The sequence below is a fragment of the Fringilla coelebs genome (genome assembly GCF_963513975.1).
Source record: "Fringilla coelebs genome assembly, chromosome: 14".
Lineage (NCBI taxonomy): Eukaryota > Metazoa > Chordata > Aves > Passeriformes > Fringillidae > Fringilla > Fringilla coelebs.
Window position 1 is genome coordinate 3,793,528 of NC_140040.1, and position 18,628 is coordinate 3,812,155.

Consider the following 18,628-nt stretch of genomic DNA (forward strand, 5'->3'; position numbering starts at 1 on the left):
CTCCCTCCAGGCCAACAGCTTTCCAGAAAGCCACTCACTCAAACCTGGGGATGTGTAGACACCTTATTCTCCAAGCAGGAATCCAGTCAGACATTCTTCCTCCTAAACCACCCAGGCATTTCCTCCCCTCCATTTTACTCCCCTCTGTCCCCACCTCACACAGACAATTTTTTTTATAATAATTCAATTTCATGAGCCACACAGAAATACATAAGAGTTATTTATATAACATCAATATTAAATTGGTACTCAGATTTTTTTTTTTTTTCAGAATAAGAACTTGAGGCTGCTTGTCTCTAAAAGCTGCAATTATGGATAAAAATAGAAGTAATTCATCTTTGACCGTGAATGGCAACTCCACAGGTCTGAAAAAGGAGGCCTGATCACCAGCTTCTACTCAAGACATATGGGCAGGAAGGGGAAGAGGCTGAAGCCACAAAGATGACTGTGAAAAAATAAACATCCTTTTTCCCAAAGCCTTTCCTCTGACAAGACAAAGTGAGACTGGATTTTAACTGCAGATAATACTTAATTTTAGTGTTAAAATTGTACACAGCCACATGTTTTGGCTTGTAAACCACTCAGATTTGGAACAACAAAAATTACTCTTCAATTTCAACAGATTCCAGCTTGTCATGTCACCTTCAAACTAAAGGTATGGAATTGGTGATTATTAAAAATCATGAGGAACTCAAATCCTGCTCTCAGGATGAACTATCCAGCCATAACACCCATCTGACTGAGGCCAGGTTTCTTGCATGGAGACAGCATCATTATTTCATGAATCACCAGTGACCTTTGGAAGGCACTAGAAAAGCAGCCATGTTCATTCCCTTCCATTGATTTTCCAATTTTGAGTAAATTGGTTTAATATGGGGAATGGTTATCTATGAGGAATAAAAATACTTAAAACTGTCTTTAGAAAACAGTAAAAAGTTTTTGAACTGAAACAATGAATTTGGAAGGGAAACTTGAAGGTAGAAAAGATAGGGATTTTGTAAACTTTAACTTGGGCACCATTCTGTGGCCAGGCACCCAAATATGATTAAATTTAGAATCTCTTAAACTTAAAAACACAGTCATTCAGGCCCAGACATTAGTTTCATTCCACTGTGTTTCTGGTATCTGTGACTGATTTATCCATTAAATATTTGCTGTTGGAAAAGCCTGTAGGAAAAACTAGAAAGGGAAGTGTATGGGCAGCATTTTCATCTGGTAAAATGAAAGATAATCTGCTGAATATTGAGAACATTGGACAATCCTGAGTCTAATCAACTTAGAAGGCAAGCTCAGTGACTCAGCACGCACCTGAAACATCCTGCAAGAACAGAATTTGGATGTCTCCAGGAATCTAAGAGCACTCAGGGCTATTTCATCAAAGGAAATTGTGATTTATATAGAGTAACTCCTTCTGGTGCCAAGACTTTATATATTCCGGTATCTAAACCTTTGGATTAACAGATTGCCTCTACTTTATTATCTTCTGAACATGAAATGATCATACCTAAGCTTTCTTTGCCATCAATTTATGCTCTCATGATGTTAACTATCTGTTATAAGCATAGATTTTGGCACTGTGGCAATTCACCTTAAAGCCATCTGAGGATTACCTGTTCCTTCCCAACCCCTTTTTGTATTTTCTTTTTTTGGCTATGGGATACCAGGTTAATAAGTTCATTAAGTCCACTCATAAAAATATTCTAGGAAAGATATAGAGCACTAAACTAATACTCTCAGAGTGAGCTATATGCACAATTAGCTCTGGGTAACAATTACTAACTGTAAGTTGAATTCCACTTAATCCTGAGATCTTTCTCACTATACAACACTAAATGTCTTGCACAGAAATGATGAACTACTACATTCATAAACACTGATCAGAGCTTAGAACTTAAGTCCAAGTAATTAAACAAACAAAATTCTTAAAAGACTCCTTAAAAGTGAGCATCTAAATCCCCACACAACAACACCCAGGTCCTCTTCTCACACCCCAGAAGAAGACCAGAGGCACAACCATTAAAGTGTGAGACTGCAGATAGGAAAGTTCTCACTCACCTCCCGGTCCAGCAGCGCTGGGGACACCACTGTGACAATGTCTCCCTTCTCAGGGTCGATGTAGAACATGTTTGGGGAGGGTTTGGTGGGGGTCTGCCTGAGGATGTTGTAGCGCAGCAGGGCGTTGTCCGTGCCGGCGTCGTCGGCGTCGAACGCCGCCATGCGCATCACCGTGGTTCCTGGGGAAAGGGCACACACAGCAGGCACTGAGCAAAAATCCTCTCAAACTCAGTGCTTCCACCTCATATTGACGTTGCATTTTTGTTCATATCATCTTTACTTTTGTTTGATTGTTTTTTTAACTAGGCTGGAAGAGACCTTCAAGATCATCGAGTCCAACCCAGCCCCAACACCTCAACTAAACCCTGGCCCCCAGTGCCATATCCAGGCTTTGTTAAACACACCCAGGGATGGGGACTTCTCCACCTCCCCAGGCAGAACATTCCAGAGCTTTCTCACCCTTTGCATGAAAAACTTTTTCCTAATAAAGCTGTTTCCATGTACTTTATCACTCTTTCCATGAAAAGCTTTTTCCAACCTCTGTTTCCCTTGGCACAGTTTGAGGCTGTATCCTCTGTCAGTGCCGCCTGAAGAAAGAAACCAACCCCATCTGACCACAACCACCTTCCAGGAGTTGTAGAGAGTGAGTACTTGTTAGTCAGCCAACAGAAGACCTAAGTGCTCTAACACAAATTCCCTGTATCTCTGGGCTTTGAAGCCATCCACAGTAATTGCATTTCACTAAATGAATTACAGGTGTATCTCTTGCACTTTTAATTCTGCAGGCAGAAAATCCTCAGGTGGCTACAATGAAATCAACAGTATGGAAATTACAGGTCTCTATGTGCATGGTGAAGTGTTGCAGTTCAAAATGTGTTGGACGTCATTTCTGTCAATAAGAAATGTTTTAATTATTAAAGCCTACATTGTTCCAATTTCAATTTGTACAAATTTATGAGCTTATTTTATGAACATCAATAAGCCCCCCATCGCTATTGCTCCACTGTCCTTCCAGTGCTGAAGGTTTCTCTGGCAGGAAATTCCCTGAGCACACAGTTCTGCTGCAGAGTGTGATGAGGGAAATGCAAATCCCTGCACAGATTCCTAAATGCTGTGCAGAGGAAAAACCTCACTTTGTTTCTTGATCACAGTTAATAGAGAGAGCACTGAGCTGCTGCCAGTCCTGTGCTTAGGAGGGGAGCACATCCTGCATCCCTGGATCAAGGATCTTCCTCTCCCCAAGACAGGCAGCCCAGAGCAAAATTCTGTCAGCATTTTATCAGCTTTGTACAGTACACTGAGAAAAAAAGAAAAGGCATAATGAGACACCTGTGCTGAACTGTGAGATGCTCACCCCTAGACCAAATGATTTCTTCATCAGTTCATCTATAGTTGTACGGGTTAGTTTGAAAAGCAGTCTAACTTAATAATATATGATCACAGCAAGATTAAATATTTCTGGCAATATTGACCTGAAGACAGAATAAGATTTTACCAAATAACAAAAAAGCCATGATCAAATCAATAAACTTACTTAAATGGTGAATCAATGTTAAGTAACAGATTAGTGTGAGATATTAGCAAACTATAAAGTAAAAACTCCAGGAAGGGATCCAGTCCTAAAAATCCCAACTGAAACAATTGATCAGATTCCATGATCTTCTCCACTTCCATTGAAGTAACTTTGCAGTGACACCTTTATCTCCTGTGTGAATCAATGTCAGACTGAGCCAGAATTCTTTGTTACAGGCTAATTCCTCTGTGGGAACTCACCCTTTCCTTTCCCCACAGACTGGGCAAGTATTATTTTAAAATATCAGGGTCAACACATTTTAAATACAGCATTTAAATCTATAAAGTAAATATATAAATTTATTATATACAATATTAAATATATAAAAATAGATAATATATATTGTATGTATAATTTAAATATATAAATTTAAATACAGCATTTTAATTTCTTCATAGATCTGTAAGACCATAGGATCATTTTTCAGTATTCACAGAGACTTCTGTGCCAAAATGACTACAAGAGGATAAAACCTGATACACACAGGGCCTAAGACATTAGATTGCAAGTGCCCCAATAACAGAAATATGTATCATTCATGCACAGTGAGTTTGTCTTCTTTCTGAAGGTTTTGGATTTAAAAAATCAAATAAAAATGAAATATTGAGGGAAAAATAAAAACAAGCCCAGTCTCAGTTATAGACTGATATAACAACTGCCTGTTCACTGTTAAACAAACTCAGCCTTCTTGTTTAGATACATTTCTTCTTTTCTATTTTTCCCTTTTTGTTGTAGTTCTGTAGAGTACAGTGCTGCCTCTTCTTGTAGTGACCTTGAATATCAGCTCTCAAAGGTTTTATTTTATTGCTACTTCGGGCAGAGTTACCCCCTTGAGAAAAATAGCAGAGACCTGACAGCATGTTGGTTTTATTCAGCAGTGATTAAAGGTCAGACAGCTCAAAAAGAAGCTTACCACTGGATGCCATGCCATGTTTTCCAGTGTTACAAGATGATCCCAGCCCTGATATTTTCACCTACTTTGAGACTGATTGAGAAGAAAAGAGAGGAAAGAACTGCTTTCTTTTTTTAAGAATTAAGATTCACCCAATGTGCTGTTTTTAGAAATTTATCACATTTTTGAGATTTTTTTTTTATATCAATGTTAGATAACATGTTTCACAAGGATCTCTAAATCACAAAGTTTCAGTGAAATAAGTAAGGACTAAGGTAAATCTTTAAGGGATCTTTAGGAGTACCCAAGTTCATGTGAAATTTCAGTACACAATGGTTTCCTGAAGAATGCACTTTAATATGCCCTGCTCAAGTACAGTAGAAAACATTTTGAATGAATACAAGGTTGCTATTATTATAAATCTATTAGATGACTTGCTGCTCAGCAGAGATTTAGAAACTTATTGCAATATATATTCAAGTAAAAATCCCATTTATACAGTTGTCCTACTGAAATATTTCTGATGATAAAACAGTGGAAGGCACATGTAAATTTTAAGATCTGATGTAAATCCCCTGATCTCTCATTACACTGGCATAGGACTGGCTTAACACAATGGCAGAATCTGACTCTGATTTGGCAGCTGCAGTTCTTTAACCTTTCAACTCACTAGACATTATCTTGTTCCCTGCAATCATTCCTTTGGTGCATACAGATAAGAATTCCAGCAACTCAGATGAGCAGAATTTTACATCCATTTTGCATAGAGATGCCAGCTCCAGGAGGAAAGCTGGAGAGAATTAGATACATCTTGTTTTTCTATGCTTCTTCTCTCAAAAGATTTGTGGCATCGGTTTCTGGCTACCATCAAAGTGAAATTTAATTTTAAAATTATTCTATTCTCACAAGTTCTCATTATGTGTAAAAAATGCACATAAAATGTGGGGTTGTCTTTAGATGTTGTTATGTATTGGTAGAGATTGTGTCTGGTCTTTGTTTGGGGATCCATACAGAAAACTGCACCCCCATGTGCTTCATATTTGTGCCTGATGCCTCAAAAATCACAAGAGCTTTAATCCAGCAGTTAAAACATTCACCTGGAACCCTTTGGAGAAGCCTAATAGCTACATTTCCAGGAAAGAAATTCCCTAGCCTAACTGAGGTGTCCACAGAGAGAACAAACAAATGACAAATTGGGATTGGGCCACCACAAAGGATAATGTAGATGTTTATGTAGAGATCTTGAAAGTATAGTGGCCCAAATGTATGTTTTGAAAGGCTCTGCACAGAGAGCCTTTCAAAGGCTCTCCAGTCCAAAAGAGCTTCATTCAAGATGTGCTCTTCTTCAGTATTCCTCCTTCATCATAAACTTTTATTCTTCATAAAAGATTCATTTCCCCAGGCCCATAAACTGACTACATCTAATTCAGTGTCATTTTACAAATACTTCCATTCCTGGCATCAATCAAATGCAGCTGCCTTTCAAACCACAAAACAACAGCTTGCTACATTATCATGTTAAACAATATCTATAAACTGATCAGGCTGGGGAAGGGATGTCTGCAAAATCAGCAACTTCTTCCTTGTGCCGATGACGCACAGAGATCCACGGAGGAAACTCTCCCAGGAAAGCTGCACTTGTGTCCTGGAGTGTGTCAATATTCAGGGTTTGTTTGTCAGCCTTTCTGGGCAGAATCCCTCAGAATTCCCAGAATCACTCAGAACCTCCCATTGCACCTCCCGGAGTTCCTCCTTGCTCACACCCAGATCCCACTCCCAGGCCATTGTCCCAGAGGCTGCAGCTATCGATGTGTTGGGTGTTTGAAAATATTGGCAAAATCTCCCCTTAGGCACCAAGAAGTAAAATCTAACAGATGCACAGTTTTGGAGTGGTTGGGACAGAGGATTTCTTAGGAAAATCTTTGGTGTTTAGTTAATAACCTGCTATAAGCTCACTCTTTTTTTTCCTTTTCTTTCCTTCTCTTTCTTTTTTCCTGCTAAGATGCCAAGAGAACATTACTAGTGAAGGTTTATTTATTTACTATATGCAGCTGCTGGGTTTAAAAGAAGAACTGGAGAGGAGTGGAAATGGAACTTATCTCTAGCCTGGTGAAATGTGAACAAATGTCTCAAGCCTACAGACTTAAGAGAAGACTGAATCTGAAGACCAACAATAAAATATTAACCAGTTTAAGGACTGAAAAAAATTAACTTTATGAGAGCTACAGAGCTCAAGAACCTCACCATGGAGTTTTCCCAGCTGATTTTCACTCTCTCTGTGGTTCTCCACTGTATATGCAGTGCATTAAATGTTTTCTGCATGTGTTACAGAAAGGGAAGGGCTTGTTCTCCTAATTAAATAACTGCACTGAAAAGTTGTGTTTCCACCTTCTCCTCAAGTTCAGCTGTGTGTCTGTACATGATAACAATCAGCTGCACAACGTTATATTTTCCAGAAGTACAGCTATTTTAACCCAAGAAGGAGGGAAAAGAGTAAAAAATAAGATGAAGAAGGAAGAAATCAAGAGGGTTACCTACATCTCTAGAAACTGGAACAAAGCAGGGAGCCCTCCTGACAGTGTTCTCATCATAACTAATTACATGTTTGATTATCATTTTGTACCTTCAGACAAAAAGCCCCAGAGGAGCAAAACAAATAAAAGAAAAAAGGTGTGTTTTGGTTCCAATCAAGGGCATTTGAATTGCAATTATTTTTACCAGTAAAAACTTCAAGGCCTTGCTCAATAAAGAAGACATTTAGTAAGAATCCTTGAGTTCAGGCTTTGAGCATATCTTATATTTGTACAGGGCAATAATTTTCTACCATAGGGCTTCCTCACATTCTCTATTTAGATGTCTGGCAGGTTCTTCTAACCTCTAGATTAGATGGCATCACTGAGCAGCACTCTGGGAATGCCACTGCACTGCAGCCAGCAGGACTGGAAGGGTGAACTGGTGAACTGTCAGCTCTGGAACGAATAATAAACAAACTTCTCCCAGGACACAAAAGAAACTTCAGTAATATTAAGTAGAGATGAAGAACTGTCAAGAATTGTTACTATCTACAGAGAGCTAATGCAGTCAGAAGCATATAAATTGAGTAAGAAATAATGGGACATTCCCAGCCGAATGTTATGACAGAAGAGAGAAGATGTATGGGCAGGTCAACCTTTAGCAATACTGGTATTTAACCTTTTTTCCCCAGGAACAGCACAGTTGTTTTGGCAGAATGAATTATTCACTCCTGGGATGTTTGGAACATGACTTACACACAGTCCTGTCCCCAGCCACACTGCAGCCGCTGTCACATTGTGAGAACAACGTGAAGAGCTCTCAGGTACTCTCTGCTCCAGGCCAGACATTGATCCATGGCATGTCAGGAAGGGAATTTGCATTAGCTGGAGTTATGTGACATGGATCTTACTTTGGTGTGTTGTATTTTGTCTGCAGGGCTCTGGATGTTTTCATCTTCGGGGTAAAATTTTGTGGTGAAAACATGGGAAATTGTTAGTCCTGCCAAGGATTCCCAAATTGTGTTTATTGTCTGTACACACCAGGTAATGACATTTTGTGGTAGCATATTCATACTGAAATTTACCTCTATCTGTGCTGATACAGGAAATTGTGAAAAATGTAATTCCTTCTTTCAAAGCACCAAGATCCCCTTCACGGATTTTGTGTTGTACAAAACTCATTATCCCCAAACAAGATAACCTACATTCCAGACTCTGTGCATCTTCCCACACACAAAGGAAACAAAGATTAAAAAAATGCATGAAGACTTTTGTCTTATTGACTACAGAAAGCATGAAACAGGTATTTGCATGAGGAGTAAAATCGATGAAGTCTCGTTTCCTATCTGGTACTGCCCAAAAGTTCATCCCCTGGATGGATAAGATGATGTCTTTTAGAGGGATCACAAAAACAGAGCTACAATAGCTCTGCCTTCCCCTCAACAGCTCCCCCAGTTCCACTCATCACTGCTCCCCCTTCAGCCAGCAATCCTTCCTTGCCCAGGCAAGGGAATCCTTCACTCTTGCTCATTTACAGTCTCTCATTTACAGACTGGGAATTGCAAGTTTAGCAAAAGAGGACTTAGGGCAATGCAGCTGAAAAAAACCAGTATTCTTCCTCCAGATGTAAACAGGCTGCAGGTTTAAGGAGATCACCAAAGATTTGTTCTTAATCAGGATTCTCGCTAAGCAAAAATGTCACACTCTCATGTCTGTTTCCCTTTTGACCAGCCAAGTTTATTAAGAAAAGTCATGAATTACTTCTTGGATCATGACCATAAGCTATAAAACGTCCCACTGTTCTAATATTCTAAGTGCCAATTCATAACATAATCTTCTATGTCAGATCCCATAATTCATAAAGCAATATAACACATTCTCTTGAAGTAAATGGTTTAATGTAAATGATGATATGCACTGAACATCTCACAGCAGGCGAACATGACAGAGCAGTGATTTACGAGTGCAGGAACATCTATTCAACATACAAAGAGCAAGATTCAGCCCCAGGCATGACAAACACAAAGGGCCCACATTCTCTCTGGAGTTTGACTAGCACTAGAAATCAACCAGGAAAATCACAGCAAACAGAGACTAGATGAGACATTTAAACATCATGAAAATCAACCCCGTCAAAACAAGGCAGGAGCATTCTCAAAAAAGATACACAAGCATCTTTGCTGAGAGGTCAGATGGAGAAATTTCCAGAATGCCTGTGGAACTCACCACCACAGGTGCATTTGGCCAACTCTGCAGGAAGGCAGCCCAAATCCCAAGAGGAGATGGGTCAATGCCAGCTGAGCTCCAGGCCTCTGCTGCCCCAGGGGAGTGGGGGGTGCTGAGCTCTTCCCTCTGCTTTTATCAAACCAGCAGAGGTAAAAAGCCCAAAACTCAACATCCCCTGCCCAAGGTGCCCTGCTCAGTCACTGACCCCCTTGGTCTGAACTGCTTGATGATGCTTCAGGTTTTGTCTTTTCTATGTTTCCCATTCTGTGCTGCTTTAGTGTGTGGGTCTGGGTTCACATCAGGGGATGCTGAGCTCTGTGCACAGAGCAGGGAGACAAAACAATTCCTGCTCCAGCTGGGCACCAAGGACAAATGAGCCAAATCTCAGGCCAGGAGCACAAACCCCGTGGGCTGGAGAGAGAAAAACAAGCAGGGTGGGACTGCAGGGGCTAAAGCTGGGATGGGACAATGAACTGCAAGGTGCAAATGGAGCAGAACTGATCCCAGGGAGAGACCCCGTGCCCGGCCGGGCATTTTGGGAACATTTTGGTTCATCTTGGGTTCATTTTGGGACCATTTTGGTTCATCTTGGGCTCATTTTGGGGCCATTCTGGTTCACCTTGGGTTCATTTTGGGACCATTTTGGTTCACCTTGGGTGCAGCCCTGGCTGGGCTCTTGTGCTGCCCCAGGTGGATCCATGGAGGAGATCCTTTGAATAAATCCCTGCTTTATTCTTTAGCTCCATCCAGTCTCTGTTCTAGGTCAGTTTTCACCAGGCATCACTGACAGCTGGAGGTTTTTGTCAGAGATGCTCACAGCTCACATGATGCACCGTGCTGTTTTCCCAGGTCCCATGTAAAATTGGAATTGCCTGCAATCATTCAAATTTGATTTCAGGCATATGCAAACTGTTTAAATGCAGATGCAAACTTTATAGTCAAGGGTAAGCAGAGAGCTTACTAAAAATATATATTCTGCACTTATTTCTGTTTTATAATCCAAATGTTTTCTTTTAGATTTTCTTTACCTTTTCCTTAATGGTTTCCTATTATTTACCCTTCCCTCTTTATATGGGGGGTAGAGTTCTGGCCAGTCAATGCAAAATGTTAATAGACAGCAATTTTTAAAGTCCTACAAATAAATAAAGTCTGACATAATTTTCACATCCAGAAATACCCATGAGAAATTACCTCTTGAATGTGGTAGAAATCTTCCCCTTAACTTCATGACAAAAAATAAACCAGGAAAAATTAGATTAATCATTTAAGTTTCTCCTCCAAAAAAGAAGCAAATATCCCATTTCTCACAACCTCTAAGCAGGGTAGCATTCTTAATCAAGATAAATGTAGAAAAGAAAATAGAAGTTTCAGAGATTTCACTTAGGTTAGTAAAAACAGATTGACAATTATTTGCATTCTGAACTTCTGTGAGGGAACTGCCCATCTTTCACTTCAAAGCCACTTTCACCTTGTCTCCATCCAGACCTGTCAAGCAGAATCAGAATTCTGAGTATTTACAGGAATGGCAACAGAACCAAGTACAGATCCTTGTCTTAGCCCTTACTAAACAAAACACTGCTGCTCACTGGGAACCCAGCTCACATCCATCAAGCCAGGAAAGACTCTGAATTTGGAGACCAAACTGCACTTCCCAGTACTCAACCAGCCCAGGTATATCTTATCCCACAAGCCCTTCACAGCAGCAGTGTCCTCTGGAATGAAACTTGGGGTGCTGGTAGGGAGGGAGCAGCAGCATGTTTTAAATCAGGAGTATATTCAAATCTAACAATGCTTGATAATGAAAATGAGAAAAATATTTTTTCTTTCATTCCAATGACAAATTATTCCAAACTGGTAAAAAACCTCAAAATTAAACAGTGTGGTGTATGGACATCAAGTGCTTATTTTTTAAAAACACTAAAAATTACAGTCAGTGAGAACTGGGTAATAAGAAGGCCAGGCTGCACTCTGTGTGTATATTCTGCATTAGGGCTTGTTCCAGAACAACAACAAAATGGAGAGATTTTTCTAAGAAGGGAACATTTTCACAGATTTCAATAATCTTTTGATCAGGGCCACACTCAGAGATGGAAGATCTCATTCCATAAATTACCTACTTTTGTAAAGGAATTGACTGACTTCTCACAAATATAAGAAAGGCAGCAATTAAACTCCCCTGTCTCAGTGGGCTTTAATCAAAACCACATCATTACTTCACAGAAATCACTCTGCACTATTCTTCTATGTCCAAGTAAGGTGCCCTGGCATCCTTCCTGATTAAAAAGTAATAATATTACATTTTAAAAAGATCTATTAGTGCAAGGTCAATCTTCCCCAATTGGAAGCACTTTTTGAGACACTGGGCCAGAATTTCTGTTGCTCTAATTCAGCCCAGCACCACTAAAGCAAAGGTTTCTCTTAGGTGAGGCTGTGGAATACAGGATTGACCTTGAAGGTCTGTATTAGGTATACACAGGATTACATTGCCTTTATTCCCTTTTTATCTCCCTAATTTCTCACTTCAATATATGTGAAAAGAAAGATAAAACAAAAGCATGATCTGTGATTTTTTTTTTTTGTGCTGTTCTACTTAGGACACTTTCTATTCTTGCTACCAGCAAGTGTCCAATTTTTCATACGGATGCAGGATTAGAAATACACAGCACCACAGACCTCAGTAATTACTGCACCTGGGAAGTTCTCATCGTTACTCTTTGCCTGTTAACTAATATGAACTGGTTCTGCTTTAATCTCAAATTACAAAGTGGAAACAAGTGAAACACCCAGCCCTGTTACCTTGAGACTGCCACTGGGGCTCTCAGCACCTACATCAATCCAAAATTAACCCAGATGAGCTGAGGGTGCTTCAATATTACAAAAGCAGTGCTAATGAAAGGAGAATCAGATGTCCTAATGAGGAGGCAAATCATCTCACAAGGCTTCTCTCTTCCTCTGCAGGAACAGAGCACACACTTAATTCTGATGTATTATTTCATCTTTGTATTGATTCCATCACCAAGTCCCAGCCATTTGATCTATTAAACATCTGAGGGTTCTTTATCTGAGGGATAAGTGTTTTCATCATAATACAGGATCTTTTTAGGTGAGTTTTGTTTTTCTTCACTCCCTTCTGCAGCTGAACTCCTGGATAAATTATTTGGTTGGACTCGTAGTGTCTGCCCTGTTGAACTTATTTAAATTCACCCTGCCTGAGCAATATTTCATAATGGACTTCACTGCTGGACCCAATAAATAAACTGGGCAACTACTCCCTGTTCTTAATTCAGAGAATTGCATTAAGTCCATTGCACTTTTCTGGATAAATCATATCACAGATGCAATAATTCCTATTAAAACTACAAACAGAAGTGGAAGATTTGATTTTAGGGTCTCAAAGTAAGCATGGAAGACATCCTTAGTGAGGATCAGAAGGCATGTCTTGGAAAGATATCCTTAAAAAGGATTCATTCTTCCCCCATGCATCCTCCTGAACCCAGTTCAACAGCTTCCCACTGTGGAGGAGCCCACAGGAGGAAGGATAAACACCTTCAGTTATTCTGGAAACCTGCACTTCAAATTGGCCAGCCTTTAAATCAAGCCCACACAGCTCATTCCCTAAGAGCAATAACAGAAAATGGAATTGTTTTCTGCCTTTTCCCCCATCTTGAGATTAAAGTATCTGCATGTAGAAATCTTTGCAGCCCTTCTTCAAATGATCTTTTTGGTTAAATTATATTTTAAAGCCACTGATAACTGAATTTAAAAAATGATTCAGATGCTGCAAGAGTGTGCTCTGTGATTTTAAAACAGCTCTTTGAAACTATCTTGTATAAATCAGAGGTTCCAAAACTATCCCTATTTGTAACAAGAATACAATTTGGGGTGTGTGATATATATTTTCAGTCGGGATCCTGATATTCTTTCCTGAATTAAGTCATTGATTAAATCACTTAGTTCAGCAAGTGTGATGACTTTCACTCAGTTACAACCATTTTAGGTTCAGATATCCAGTCTTTTTTATAGTCCCTAAAGAGGGACTGGCAATTTTGGATGCAGTTCATCCCATTCTAACATAAAAATTTAGGAAAGGTGAGATAAAGCACCTTTGGAAGTAATTCATTCTGGGTGAAATCTGACTCTGAGAGGGCACTTAAAAGATGTGATACCCTCCCATTAACTCTGCCACTACTACAGGTGTGGAAAGCAGGGTTAGAATAAAATGCTTCTCCTGTACTTCTGTTCTGGCACCACAGACTCCAGAGCCCTTTCTCTCCCCATCTCACAACTGCTTAGGGCTGAAGGGATCTTTGCTCTGCACAACCTTACAGCCTCAACCCCTGCAAAGTGGAGCCCTGCAAGGATTACAAGCAGCCCAAGGTATCCCTGGTTTTATTCCCTTAGAATTGATGCATCTTGTTGGGAAGGGACCTTAAGCAACAAATCAAGCTATTTTAACTCTGTGTGTAATTGATTTAGCACTGAAAGGGCTTCATTATGTCCCTGCAAAGAAAATATGAGCATGGAAAAGCTTCTGTATGTCATAAACCATCTAAATATTGACTATGAGACTCCTAAATGTAAAATTAATAATTAAGCACTGAACAGGTCATGATATATCACTGCCAGCAGCTGGGTACTTAGAGATCATAAAGATCTGTGGAGCTGTGTGCAAATTTGGGGTCATTAAGTCACAGGCTTGCTCAAGTACATTTATACTTTATAAATGCACATATTCCTTCTTGGGCAAAAAGAAAACAAGCATCAGTCAGTGGAAAATCATCCTAAGGAAGGAGACCCAGAGAGAGATTTCCAATTTTCAATTTTCCAGTTTTCCACTGGGTACTTTTCCACATCCTGAGCACATTTAAAATTCGAGTTTTCAGCTCAGGGCTTCAGTGAAATCTTGTCTCTTGGGGAGAAAGTGGGTCTGGCCCCTGTGAGGGATGCCCTGGATGGGCCAGCACAGGGGAGAGGCCATTCCAGCCATCCCCTTTCCCTGTTTGGAGGAAACTGGGATGCAAAAGGAGCAGACACAGGTTGGGTTCCCTGTTGACATTTGCCCTCACAATTTCCAGTGTTGAAAATGTCAATACCAATATACCACAAAGTTCAAAGGCAATGTGTAAACACCATTTGTCAAACACAATCACACAGTTTCCCTTCAGCCTCAGTTCTTTTGTAATTTTGAGTGGAGCCCTGATTCAATGTATGGAAGAATGAAAATCCCAAATGATATCAACTTTCAGAGTACAAATCCCTGAGAGCTTGAGTGGATTTCTTCCATGCAAAACTTCAGTTAAATAATCAAGTAAGAAATATTTGACTTCAAGCCCCTGTGATTTATTTGTTTGTTTTCCCAGTAACTGATATGAAATCCTTCTTTCTAGGGATGTGAGCTGTAAATCTCCCCAACAATCCACAAGGTCAGGAATTGAGTCAGAGTTTTTGTCTCTGAGGTGTCTGCTCATGTCCATCCCTGCCCCTGCAATACACTTCTTAATTAGATCATCAATAAATTATGGTATTTATATAAACAAAGGGTTGATGATCAAAGAATTCCCATCACATAAATTCCTTGACTTTTGGCAAGAGCAATGACTTTCAAACCCCATTCGAAACTTAACACACACTGAAGAAAAAAAAAGTCCAAGCAAACAAACTAATCAAATTTGATATCTTTACCTTATAATTTTGGTAAAGAGATATATTTTTACAATAATTATATTTATTATAATATAATAAATATAATGAATAAATTATATATGTTAATATAATATAAATAATTATAAATATAATATAAATATTTATATTATATTAACCTGGTATGCTAATTTCTGAGGGGTTTTAGCACATTTACACACAGGAAATAAATGGATGAATGTTCTGTGGTGCGATATTCAGGATATCAGGAAAATGTGATATCCTGAATAATGCAATGTAATTGAATGGGCTGCTACAGTTGGCTTCCAAAAATCTTCTTTTTAAATAATGCCTTGCTCACTGATCTGTCAAGGTCTGGGCAATGGATAAAAATGTCTGTGAGACATCATGAGAGTGTTGCTCCACCAGGATTTGAGTGGAAATGTTGCAAAGTGGCCTCAGTGTCCAGGAATTGGAAAGAAATTAACACAAAAAGAAGTTAAGAATATTTATCATTCTCTGTTTTTGTGCCTGCTCCTAAAGCAGTGAGATCTATGTACAAATCCACAAATTGCATTATAAATTACCCATGCTACAGATGTTTATAAGCCATAATTAAAATCAACCCAGTGCCCCTCAATTAAACATTTATGACAGATTTATTCAAAAACTAGTTAACCATTTATAAGGCACTTACATGGAAACAGAGTATAAATGATGAGTTTCAATTTTCTGGGCAAACTTTATATCAAGCATTTTCATTTCATCTTCTGTCCTGGTGGCTGCATGTGGAGACTGTGCAATACTGGAAATAATTTCTGACAAGTTTGGATGGGATGACAAGCTGGGATGACTCTGAATAATAGCACAGGAGCATTACAGGCTTATAAAAGCAAATGAATGCTTTAAGAGCTGGCAGTACATTCTTAAACCTGAAATCTATTGAAATGTACTGCTCTGAAGCAAAGAGAAATATTTTAATATATGTATAATTGTGAGTGCCTGTGTATTTTGCTTTGATGTAATTCTATTTTGTATCCCTGCAATGGAGTTAATTTCTATATCATATACACTTATACTTGGTATAACAGATAAAAATGTATAGATATAGAAAATAGTAATAAATACATCGATTTAAATGAAGTTATTTTAAATTTCTATCAGTGCAAATATGTTTCAAATTTGGTGTCTTTTCATTGACACATTCACCTGCTGACTTTTCCACATTGATTTTTCTTGACTCAAATAATTCTGGAAGAGCCCTGTATGGAATCAGAAGTTCAGCATCATCTCTTAGCTGCCAATGTCCTTCCCAGAAATCTGAACTCTGACCTGATCAGTAATTAAATATAGAAATGATTTTTAAAAGCAATTAATGGAGACATGGTATTCATATTGTTCATGTTTTGCCGCACGCATGAAAAGTAATTAGTGTTAATAAAAAGTTACAAGTGCTGGCAGCTACACCACAACTATTACAAAGGAGGGAGAAAAAATCATTTCTGTTCCTGCTCTGCAAATAGTTTCTTAAAAATCCCTGGGAATTGAAATGTGACACTACAATAAATACATCTGTTACTCAAAGAGGTTGTATTTCTGCAGCTCTAATGTACAAAACTGCTTGTATTGATTCCTTCCCAGGCTTATTCAATTAGAACATTTGAAAAATATACAAATTGTGAGGCAAACAGCTGTAAATATTTACAGAATGTAAGCATTGATTTTTATGTTCAGAAAGTATCATAAGCAAAATTTTCATTTAATGTTTCAGTTCTCAAATACAGTAACAGAAGTACAGAAAACTAACCAGCCCTGGAATTTAGAGACCAAAAAAAATCTGATTTCCCCAATTTGTTTCATGTAGGCAAACATACAAAACCTAAACAATAGAAAATGTAAAGTTTCCTCTCCCTCTGTAAGAAAACAGCTTCATTTGCATAATCTCCTACAAGTCTAATTTTCCTTTATGATATTTTGGAATGTTTTCCTGATCAGTGAATTCCCTACGGCTGTATAAAAAGTTCTCCACTCAGTAATGAAACACTTTTTTAAACCACAAAATGAGGATTTGCAGTACAAATATCCCTGGCATCCTGCCGCAAGACAAAACTATTTAATTCCTTCCTTTAAACAGAATCCATATAATCAGGAACAGATTTATGCCTCTGGAGTACAGCAAAGGAGAGCTTCCCTGAGAGGGGGATACTCATGTTTGTGACAAACCACCTTAAAATGTTGTTTAGAGCAGCTGAAGCTGCGGCTCCTTGGAGGGACAGGCAGCAGGAATTGGAATGGGAATCAAAATAAAAAAACAAAACAAACAAGGTGTGGGCAGCCAACTTGTTCCAACCTGAGCAGCAGTGAGGGTGTGAAGCACATTCCTAGAAATTCCTGCCCTAATTGTCCTGCTTCCCAAATCCCAGAAACTCCTGCCCTGATTCACAGAATCACTGGGTTGGAAGAGACCTCCAAGATCATTGAGTCCAGCCCAGCCCCAACACCTCAACGAAACCCTGGCCCCCAGTGCCACATCCAGGCCTTGTTAAACACACCCAGGGATGGGGACTCCACCACCTCCCCAGGCAGAACATTCCAGAACTTTATCACCATTTCTGTGATAAACTTTTTCCTAATATCCAACCTATATGTCCCTTGGGGCAGCTTGAGACTGTGTGCTCTGGTTCTTTCCACTGCTGCTTGCAGAAAGAAAAAATTGTCCCACTTCCCAAATCCCAGAAACTCCTGCCCTAATTGTCCCATGTCCCAAATCCCAGAAACTCCTGCCCTGCTTCCCAAACTCCTTCCCTCCTGGCTCCTGCCCAGTGCTGTGAGGTCCAGGTGTGGGCTATTCCCAAAGGCACAGCATCCCTCCCTCCCTCCCTCCTGCTGCCAGGAGTCCCCTCCAGACATCACCTTCCCTCTCCCACACTCCACATCACTGCCAGGCTGGCAGGGGAGGGAAACAGGCTGTTTGAAGAACTTGGGGTTGGGGTGAAGTGAGTGATTCCTGATCCATCAAGAACCTTTGGGATGGCACCAGCACAGGAAAAGAGGCGGGCAAAAAATCAATCGAGGTTCAATGCTCCAGCCGCTGCAGCATCACCCAAAAAAGAGCAGGGCTGAAGGGAGCAAGGAGAGCTCTCCTGCTCATGGCACTGAAATGTGCCCCAGATGGGTGAAATTAAATGGAAATATGAGCAGGGAAACTTAGACAGTTCAAGAAAATTTTCACTGGTGATTCTGAAAGGCAAAATGATCTATTTTTGCATAATTCTCAGAGGTTTTTTTTCTCACATGGAAAAGGAGCAAATGCAAAGCCTTGTGGTGGTTCAACCAAGGGCCATGCAGGGTCACAGCTTTATGAGCCACCACACTCTGGTGTTCTGCACAGCTGGTTAGTGGCACCTTATTGTACTGCTGGAGAGCTGCCTGAAATGAAAAATGATTATTTTGCTGTTTACAGCTCATGCAGAGAGGGTAGGCAGAGGTTTCAGAAGGAAATACAGACATCAAAATAAATCAGCACAAGACCAACATAAAATGAAATTGTCATCATTCTCCCTGCCCTTGAATACACTGAAGGGATATTGCTCCAGCAGGTTTCAACATTCTTCAAATATTAAGTAACCATGGAAATTTAAGGTCCTAAATTTAAATCCACATTAGTGACCAAACTGGTTCCCAGATACTGCCCACAGGAATATTTCCAGGGTAGTGACACTTCTCCTG

The 18,628-nt window shown here is 39.6% G+C and overlaps 1 protein-coding gene across 2 annotated transcripts in view; it reads right to left on the reverse strand.

Annotated features, from left to right (window-relative positions):
- CDH13 (cadherin 13) overlaps nt 1-18,628 on the reverse strand; it is a gene marked incomplete at its 3' end in the record, with an annotated part of 437,223 nt that overhangs the window by 133,236 nt on the left and 285,359 nt on the right. For both annotated transcript variants that reach the window (XM_084215472.1, XM_084215471.1), the window contains exon 7: nt 2,056-2,234. In XM_084215472.1, coding sequence (XP_084071598.1) covers nt 2,056-2,234 — 179 coding nt within the window. The remainder of the gene's footprint in view (nt 1-2,055; nt 2,235-18,628) is intronic.